General features: G+C 43.4%; 1 protein-coding gene across 1 annotated transcript; it reads right to left on the bottom strand.

The window, feature by feature from the left end:
* Positions 1-875: 875 nt before the first annotated feature.
* LOC127498276 (thrombospondin-1-like) lies at positions 876-9,311 on the bottom strand. Its single transcript, XM_051867475.1, has 23 exons — positions 9,177-9,311; positions 9,030-9,101; positions 8,378-8,940; positions 8,045-8,120; positions 7,675-7,767; positions 7,484-7,593; positions 7,215-7,340; positions 6,568-6,664; positions 6,280-6,453; positions 5,785-5,961; positions 5,525-5,698; positions 5,310-5,437; positions 5,074-5,226; positions 4,761-4,979; positions 4,576-4,683; positions 4,015-4,174; positions 3,796-3,914; positions 3,464-3,698; positions 3,129-3,356; positions 2,780-3,051; positions 2,593-2,690; positions 2,356-2,495; positions 876-2,268 (listed from the first exon to the last, which is right to left on the bottom strand). Exons 2-23 carry the CDS (start codon positions 9,091-9,093, stop codon positions 2,261-2,263), a joined length of 3,522 nt encoding a protein of 1,173 aa, XP_051723435.1. The 5' UTR covers positions 9,094-9,101; positions 9,177-9,311; the 3' UTR covers positions 876-2,260.
* Between the last annotated feature and the right edge of the window lie 1,029 nt (positions 9,312-10,340).

The raw sequence follows: 10,340 nt of genomic DNA on the forward strand, positions 1-10,340 counted from the left end.
TGGGTTTGTTGAGAACCTGAGATAACCTTGAATTATGGCTCATTAACACTGTTCAAAATGAAAGAAACTCATATTTTTATTCAGCAAGGATGCAGTAAATTGATCAAAAATGACAAGATTTCTATTTCAAATAAACTTTGCTCATCAAAGAATCCTGAAACAAAAATAAAAGTTTTCAGTTTGATCATCAAATCATCATATCAGAATGATTTCTGAAGGATCATGTGACACTGAAGACTGGAGTAATGATGCTGAAAATTCAGTTTTGATCACAGGAATAAATTACACTTTACTATATATTCACGTAGAAAACAGCTATTTTAAGCTGCAATGATATTTCACAATTTTTCAACATTTACATTTGGTAAATGTCAAATCATGTAGATTGAGTGTAAGATGGACGTAGTTTGGTCCATGTGCACATTGGCAGTGCAGTTGGTGAATGTGGTGTCATGTTCATATGGACGTGTTACAGCGACTCCGACATTCCCAGCATTCCTGACCTTGAAGGTGAGCCGTGTGTTTGCTGATAAATGAACCCAGGATTTCATGTGGAAGATTGTGAGAAAATGAGAATACTCTTTTGACCAAATTGGCTTTTATTGTAGAAGTAACCATGAGTCATTTTAACCATAAACCAAACCACAGCCGAAGACAGTAGAATTAAAATGGACTGGATTTCTTGGTGAACGCTGAGATTTATAGTGTAAACTTTATAGTGTAAAAAAAAATTCAGGCCTTCTCACTGTATATTTAAGCTGGGCATGTCGTCTGTCAAGGGAAGATGTAATTTCAGCTGATTCTGGTGTTTAAAGTGACCGCTAGTGGCTTTTGAGATTTTACTGAGCTACTAAAAAGAAAAGCATTTCACATCATTTTTACTCAAAATTATTTATTATTCATGTGATCATTACAAAATGATTGATAAGAATTATTAAACTGGTAACAATACTGACATTGAAGCATCCTTAAACATAGAAAACAAAGAAAATCCTCATCAGTGTGCAAACAGTTTATACAAATACTTCCAATGTCAGGTTACAGTTCATTATAAATTATTTAAATAGCATATATCTACATTAAAATAGAAAAAAAAACTTTACCAATAACTTACTTTTAAAAAAAGACATCATTAATTAGGCACAAACTATTTATATTAACAACTTTCCATTCGTGTTCTACTGGGGCATCTCATCCAAAAATTGTTGTATTATTTACAGAAGGAATGTTTTACTACCTACAGTAGCTCTAAAACAAAATAGAACTGACTTATAAATGGCACTAATATCATTTGTAATTTTTGTTGAGTTCAATTATACAACAGTGAGGTAATATTTGTATGTTTACATCATATTTTGTTCATATTCATTCACCCCAGTGCTTCCTCCTGGCCTGAAGGAAACGCTCTCAAAGCTCCAGTTGTTCTCTTTGTTTGTTTCAGTAATAAGTGGCACTGAGATGATTCTCATGTTATCCATCTTCTCTCAACACAATAAATAAATCAAACAAGTGCGCTTGTTATGCCTCTATAATCTCTCCACTTCCTTTTTCATTTATGCTTGTTTAGAACCACAAAAACTCTGAAGCTCATCGGGACATTCTGTGTATTAATCTAAGACATGAACTTCCTCCTTGAGCGGCGAGTCACAAAGGTCCTTCTAGCCCTGAGAAAGACTCCACTCTATAAACAGTGAAATTAAGACTCTTTGGTTGTCAACATCAATGATTGAATCTGATCAAAAGCAGAAGGGGGTAATGGATAACTTGTGGAAAAACAAGCCTATATCATTGAGACCTGAAGATCTGGATGTCTCAATGACAAACGTCCATGCAGAAGAACATGCTTTTACAAAGTCCGTCCGTCCTGTGCGTCATCCCTCAACAGTTCCTCCTGTGGGATCTCAAACCCACCAGAATCGAGGAGAAGCTTTTACTTCAGTTCATAAGCGACTCCATTCTGTCATGATCATAGTCCACAGCAGATCTGAGGTGACATTACAGAAGAGCTTCCCTTTACCCACCAAATGTTAAGAAACTAGAAACTGATTGAGACTCCCATTGAGATTTGAGGAGATCGATGAGATGAAAGTGTTGATGGACCACCATGCTCGACCTCGTCCTGTGGTCCTCACTTGGATTGATAGTTTTTGGCCTCCACGTTTGGATCCTTGATCCCACCACAGAAGAGAGTTTTATAACACACAACACACTTAAACTGACAGAAAAGAACAGATAGAGGGCAAGTCCTTCGGTAAAACCATTATACATCTGCAAGAGAGTCAAAAAAAAAACACTCATGAGCTTTCCCAGAACAATATGAGAGAAATATTCTTTAAAACCATCCAAATGAGTTACCTCGGCATTCGTATTTGAGGTCTGAGAAGTAAACCATCTCTTGAGAGAAGACAAAGAGGCCAAGTCTTCCTCCAGCGTATGTCTTGTCAATGATGCTTCCTGAATCTGCCATGACTTTCTTGCCCTCATACATGATAACTCTGAAAAGAATCAAAAGAAGAAGAGTGAGTAAAGCTTCTTTAGCTTTTGGCTAGTAACTAAGACAAATCTTGATCTAAGTTGACCATCCACACTTACCTGATGTGTCCGGTTTTGGGTCTGTGGATCAGGTGCCATCTGTAGGCAGTGTAATCTTTCCAGCCAATGTTCTTGGGGTCGTGCCAAAGGGTACGCACCTGCAAACAGTCCAAAATAAGGTGAGCAGGACATTTCAAAAAGCAAAATCACTTGAACGTTCCCATGACAGCTTGAGAATGATACGTACTTGTCCTTCGGTGTCTCCAGTGTGCCACAAAGCGTTCCTGAGATGTTCACCGGGTCCTGTAGTTGAGTTCACTACTTTAATAGACAGTCCAGAGTAACCCTGGGCTTTGGTGGGCGTATGAGACCAGTAGGTCTGTGTGATCTGTTTCCACATCACCACATAGAAACGTGAGCTGGATTGGTAGCCAAACACAAAGCCGGCATAATCGTCATCACGGTCTGTGTTGATGAAGAATGTGCCGCTAAAGTCCACAGCATTGAACTCATCATAACCTGGGGAACAAGAAGAAGAACATTAACACTTGAATGTAGATGAATGTGTTCATCATGAGCCAGTGTCAAACACTTACCAACAGCAATGCCAGGATCACAGTTGACGGTCTGCAGAAGTTCTTTGCCCTGGTGACGGACAACCCAGTTGGGGTCGATTTGGGAAGTTCCTGTGGGATCGAGGGGAACCATCTGGAACCTGCGGAAATCTGTCTCACTAATGGCAAAGTTCTCCGGGCAGACATCATGAATATCCAGCACGTTATCTTGGTCAAAGTCGTATTTGCAAACATCACCTCGGCCATCACCTGGACAGGAGAAAAAAGATGAAAATTCAGCATGTGGAAGTTTATTCTTGCACAAATTGAGTCATACAGAAAATGAACTGAAATCGGCGCCAGTGTGTTTGACTCACCATCCGAATCCAGTTGATCTGGGTTGAAGGCGAGTCGGCAGTTGTCTTTGTCGTCAGGTACGCCATCATTGTCATCGTCATGATCGCAGGCGTCTCCTTTGCCATCCTTGTCGTGGTCCACCTGGTTGGCGTTGGGGATGTAGGGGCAGTTGTCAAGGTTGTTCTGATGTCCATCCTCATCGATGTCTTGGTTGCTGTCACACTTGTCTCCAATGTTGTCAGAGTCTGAGTCAATCTGTGACATAATTTATTAATGATTAATGCAAAGTCTTCATCATCTGCTGTTCATGGTTGCACACTCGTGTCTTAAAAAGCAAGCAGAGGCAGCTCACCTGGTCAGGGTTGTGCTCCAGTGGGCAGTTGTCACAGTGGTCACCGACTCCATCCCAGTCAGTGTCTCTCTGGTCAGTGTTGTACACATATGGACAGTTGTCCTTCTCATTCAGAATGCCTGGACAAATCAATTCCAGTGTCACGCCAATGATTCCTTACAATGGTTTCTATGTCCTTCCCAGGATACAAGGACGAAAGATTCATGACATGTAACTCACCGTCACCATCGATGTCTATGGCACACGCATCACCCTCGCCATTGTTGTCGGTGTCGGTCTGTTCTGGATTACTGTCGTACGGGCAGTTATCGCATCGGTCGCCAACTTGATCGCGGTCGTGGTCGTACTGTCTTGGGTTGAAGATGAACGGGCAATTGTCCTGGTTCAAAACAAGAAGATCCAGCGAAGTCAGTGATGAAAACAGAAAGATAGAAAAACATCTGGAGCTGTTCTCTACCTCATCGACCAAAATTTATAAATACATTAGCACAGCATAGCAAAGCACTAAACAAAATTAATGTCTTAAGTGATATGCCATGGACGTGACCATTTGGGACACAGCTGTGCAGGAATTCAGTTTTTGGCTGCAAGACTCTGACTGTTTGTTTGCCCAGTCAAATTTTTTTCCAGTGTATGATTTGAATTATGGATGTTAAACCAAGGGATCCAGCTACTGGCAACGTTTCTCTCTCTCTTTTGTTCACTCTGTTCTTTCTTTTCTAGTCAGCAGCATGCAATCTCTAAATGCTTCTGCAGAAGAAGAATGTGTTTACGACTTACCCCCTCATCAGGGATCCCATCATTGTCATCATCATTGTCACAAGCATCTCCAGTTCCATCTTTGTCATAGTCTTCTTGCCCAGAGTTGGGAAGGTCAGGACAGTTGTCCTAAAATACAACACGTTTTGATGAAGATTTTGTAACCTCATTGTATAACGGGATAAGGTAAAGAAATGGTCACATACCTTCTTGCAGTGGTAGGTGGCATTTTCCACACAGTGGAGGTCCGTGTTTGGCCAGCCGTCCAGGTCTGGGTCCTCTCCACAGATGTAACCATTCCCAGCATAGCCTGGTTTACATTCACAGCGGAACATGATGTCGGAGAAGACTCCTAGGTAGATGCAGTTGGCATTCTTATTGCAGTCATGGCTGCCGTCCTCACATGGGTTTCTTGGTGTGCAGACCTGTGAGAATGTCAAGTTTATGGAGGTTAGCACTTCATGAAAGGAGAAAGAACTGGCCCTTCCCATTGTTGACATTGGTGTAGACTGCTCTAACCTGTTTATTGGCAATGGCCTGCTCCGTTCCTCTGCCGAAGGGCTGCTGTCCGGAGTAGCGCGGTGGGCAGGGCAGGCAGTTGTAGCCCGGTTCCGTGTTCTCACACTGATGGACTCCATTGAGCACAAAACAGGCATCAGGAACTTCTTTGCACTGCAGATACCAAAATTAAGAATATTTAGAAACACCAGTATCTCCATTTAGAAGTGTCCATCTCATTAGCACAACACTCTCACCTCATCAATGTCTTGACAGTGGACTCCATCCCCAGTGTATCCAACCGGACACTCTCCGCACGTCCAGGAGCCATCGGGGAAGCTAGTGCATTTGGTGCCAGCGAAGCACGGGTTAGAGAGACAACCATCTGTTCATGATAGAATGGAACTGTGTTATTTTTGTTTAACAAGAATCTTAAGCTTGATCCTTAACAATGAAGCATTTCATGTCTTACCAACAGGACACAACTGGGCGTTGCATAAACGGCTTCCTTTGGAGTCACCCAGACATTCTTTTCCACCGTATTTGGGAGCAGGGCTGTTACACAAACGGTGTCTGCGCTGCAGTCCTCCACCGCACGTGACGGAGCAAGAGTCCCATGGTGACCAGGGTCCCCAACCTCCATCCACTGAGACACCAGGAGAAATGCAGTGTCAATTGGGTTTTCAGGTTATATGCTGCAAACACTCCAACAGTTATATGGAAAACACTCACCTGGGCACGGGGCCTTCTGGCATGGCTCAGTCTGGCGACCATCTCCCTCGCAGTCTTTGCCACCCATCTGAGGAGTTGGGGAGTTGCACAGCCGGATGCGAGTGATGACGCCCTCGCCACACGTCACTGAGCAGGAAGACCAGGGAGACCAGTGGCTCCAGCCGCCATCCTGCTTGACTGCATGAAAACAGAAAGAAGCGTTAAACATGTGCATGTAACCGGTCCTACTCGACCCGCTCCGAGCGGGATTTGAACCGGACGCTAAAGACTGCAGTCTCTAATATGCCTCTTGAGGCCAAGGGAGTGAGGTTTTACACTCAGTTCTTACTGGCCTACGTTACACCCCCCCCCCAAACTTCACTCCCATCTGGGTCACGGCACCAAATGTAACCGGTCCTACTCGACCTGCTCCCATCGGGATTCGAACCGGCGACTCTGGCATGGGAGGCTTTACATGCATGATGATCTGAATATGACCAGTGTTGTTAAACTCACAGCGTTTGTCGCATTCTTGCGTGTAACAGTCTCTCGTCTGGACGGACGTGCCATCGCAGTTGCTGTTGATCCGGTCACAAGAGCGTCCGCGCTGCTGAATGCCTCTTCCACAGGTCACCGAACACTGTGTCCATTCGGACCAGGGCGACCAGCCATCTATGCCCGCATCACTCGCTTGAGGAAGAGAATCAGAGAACATATTCAAACAGGGACACCAAATGAGTTCAGAGGAAAGATGACCTACATAATGAATAACGAATGCTGAAATTTAACAACAGCTGGACTCACGTGTTCCACAGCGCGGGCAGCATTCACCATCTGGGACAGTGGCGTTGGCACAGGGCATGAGAGGGCAGGAGATTTCACGACACACAGTGGCGGAGTTCTGTGAAATATAATATTTGAAGCAAGTTTAATGGAACGATCCTGACAGCTGCACATAATGAATGAGAAATAAACGCCTCTCTGCTGGCTTTCGGTTTGCCAATAAAAAGTGACCCCTGGCTTGGCCAGGAAAATCTTGTGGTGATATAAACTCTGAGCGGGCAGCAGGGGAATACATCTGACTGGACTAACAAAGTGTTTTAATGTGGCCAACATGAGGGTGGAGAATACAGACTGAGTCAGCGACCACAACCACACACACACTAACACAAACGCACACACTCGCTGGTTTCACCGGAAATCAGAGTCAGCGGGTATCACTCACCAATTAAAACATTCCTGAATCTGGGCCATTTAGATGCATGTGTGCAGAGAAAAAGAGACAGAAACACAGAACAGACAGAATTCAGCACCTGTTACCCTCCTCCCAACACTTTCCACCAGGGCTTTTTGGACTTGGACAAATCTGGTCTACCAGCTCCCTGCACTAAACCAGTTCTAACCAGTATAAATGAAGTGAAAAGCACAGTTGAACAGTGAGAAGACTGTACCTGACATGTGCAGTGCGTGCAGCTGTCCACCGTCCACTCGTCTTTGTCTTGGTAAACAATGCTGTTGTGCAGACAGACTCCTTTGTGGATTTGAATCTGGTTCATTAATAAGTTGTTGTCTGCTGTCTGAATGGCAGGAAAGAGCACAGAGAAATGTAATTTTATGTAAGGCTCAAGTGACTGAGGAACAAATGTTTGGCATTACATGAGAAACAGGGTAGAGAGACACATGCATGAACATCAGACAGACAGCTGGATTTGATCCTCACCACTTGGCGGAGCTCGTTTGACAACTGCTTCACCACCACACCGAGTCCCTTGAGCTCCGTAAACATGCTGGTCAGATCGTCGCAGGAGAATCCACAGATGTCCTGCAGACCTGAAGAGGAAAAGGATTCTAACGTTAACTCCATGCCGAGACCCCAGACACATCATCACAAACGCATGACGACCATCTGACCTTTAGACTTGTGTCCGGTGTAATCAGTGCGGATGGCTGGACTGGATCCATTCACGGAGGTCTCCAAGTTCATGACATCTGTGATGAAGGTGGCTGTAATGACAAAATATTCATTCAGTGACAATATTCAATTAATTTACATTTATGCATTTGACTTGCATTGCATTCAATTACATTTTATCAGTTCTTGCTTTCCCTATACAGGAATCGAACCAATGACTTTGGTATTACTAGTGTCATGCTCTACTATTTGAGCTACAGGAAAGTTAAATTTGACATTTTTCAATATTTAATAAAAAAGTGTGTGTTTATAGCATTCATCAATTACATTTTATGTCATTCATGAGTTTGAGATAAAATAAAGACTTACAGCTCTCGCATCCTCTATTGCGTAAAATCGCGTCCAGCTTCGTTCCAAAAACAAACCGAACATTCTGGAGAACTCCCTGGAAAAATGGGATAATGGTCAAAAACCGAGACTCACAGAAAAAAAAAAACTAACCGTTTTCCAACAGCTACTATTACATGGAACATTCAGACAGAGACTGTAAAACAAAAACACTCAGCGCTTTGCGCGCATTAAGTGCGTCTTTACGCGTTTCCAAACTCCTCATTACGCGAAGAAAATACGCATTAAATGGAAATAGAATAACTTAACAATAATCATGCAGCTCTAATACATCAAAACCCACTCTCTACTCACCATGAAGCGATCGGATTTGGCGGCTCCTTTGGCGATCTTCAGGCTGGCGATGCCCGCGTTCTCCTGACTCAGAATCTGCTGGATCGGAACATCGAGTTCTTGATTGTCGATCTCCTCGCAGCCCACATAAACCTGAGCTCGGTCCTCCTGCACAAACACCGTGATGTTCTTCCAGTGCCCGTTCGCCACGCTCACGTCGTCGATGGACACCACATGCTGTCCGCTCGCGGTCCAGTACACCAGATCCACGGTGTTGGCTTTCCCATTGGATATTATCTCAAAGACGGACCCGGTGCCGTCAGTCCTCTCCACGGAGATCAGGGTGCCCCGGGTGCGTTTGGCTTGTTTGAGGTTGGCGGTGAAGATGAAGCCTCTCTCTCTCTGGATGGAGTAGATCAGGTCCCTGAAGGAGAGCTCGGGCACGGAGGGGATCAGGTTCGGGTTCAGGATCTTGTACGCGGGGCTGTATGGATCGGGTCCCTTCACCAAACTCACCCCGTGATGCTTCTTATGCAGCTGAGTGAGCTCGAACAGGTCGAACACGGTATCATCTTCCAGCATTTCTGCGGATTCGGAGAGACGCGGAACGCGAATGTGAGCGCGCACGAATAACAAACACATCAGAGAATCAAAGGTAGGAGTTTGTCCTCACCTGCATGTCTGCTGCTCTCGGAGCTCCACAATAAGAGACACAAAACGAGTCCTCTCAGAATCATGATTCCCCCTGAACACACATCACAACACACATCACACATCTGTCCGAACATGTGAAGAACGGTGATGGAAATGAAACACTTACCTGAAGAGAGACACTAATAGTTAAGAAATTCTCCCAGTATCTTTTCCCGTATATGTGTGTGTTTGTGTTGGAGATGTTCTGCTCTTCTGTGCACATGAGACTCCGACGCTATTTAAGTCATTTCACACATTCTTCAGCTGCGCTCTCGACCAATCAGCGTTCAGCAAGACTCGCGTATTCAACGTCAGGAGAAAAAATTGCACATTCCACAGCAAACTTTCCATAAGCCTCAATCTGCTGCGCGCGCGCACACACCTTTATCAAACATATATATAACATTATTTAGATTTAGATTTCAAAGGTTCTAGAGTTCAAAAATTTGGAGTGTGTAAAAAAAAAAAATGTAAAGGAAGTCTAGGCTGAACTTATTTGATCAGAGATACAGAAAAACAGTGAAATATTATTGTAATGTAAATCAGCTGTTTTCTATGTGAATATATAGTAAAGTGTAATTTATTCCTGAATTTTCAGCATCATTACTCCAGTCTTCAGTGTCACATGATCCTTCAGAAATCATTCTAATATGATGATTTGATGATCAAGAAACATTTATGATTATTATCAATGTTGAAAACAGTCATATTTGTGTGAAAACCATCATACTTTTTATTTTTCAGGATTCTTTGATGAATCGAAAGTTCAAAAGAAAATAATTTATTTGAAATAGAATCTTTTGTAACATTATGAATGTCTTTACTGTCTTTCTGTTCTTATCCAGGATTCTGTTTGACTTCTGAATCATTTGTTATGACAAATTCCATTACAATTCCATTAGGATTTTATCAGTTTTTCAAGTTTTAAAGCCCATATGAATTTGAATTTGGACATAATGGTATTTCCTGTTTAGTCCTCATTTTAATCACATTTATCTATTATTTCGCAATAATCACACAGTGTGTGTGTGTGTGTGTGTGTGTGTGTGTGTGTGTGTGTGTGTGTGTGTGTGTGTGTGTGTGTGTATTATATGAACGCCCAGGAAACATCAAATCAAATGCTGTAGTGATGCAGTCACAGCTCTATCAGCGATGGCACAGGCCGCTGACGTTTGCATGTGGGCGGCACAGAGGAACAGAAGCCCTTCTGAAGAATCAACAGAACCAGCCTGATGTCACTGTTTCCAGTCCGTACGCAGATATACGGAGACTGAAGGCCTGTTCAATATCT

Source organism: Ctenopharyngodon idella, chromosome 17 (assembly GCF_019924925.1).
Source record: "Ctenopharyngodon idella isolate HZGC_01 chromosome 17, HZGC01, whole genome shotgun sequence".
Taxonomy (NCBI): domain Eukaryota; kingdom Metazoa; phylum Chordata; class Actinopteri; order Cypriniformes; family Xenocyprididae; genus Ctenopharyngodon; species Ctenopharyngodon idella.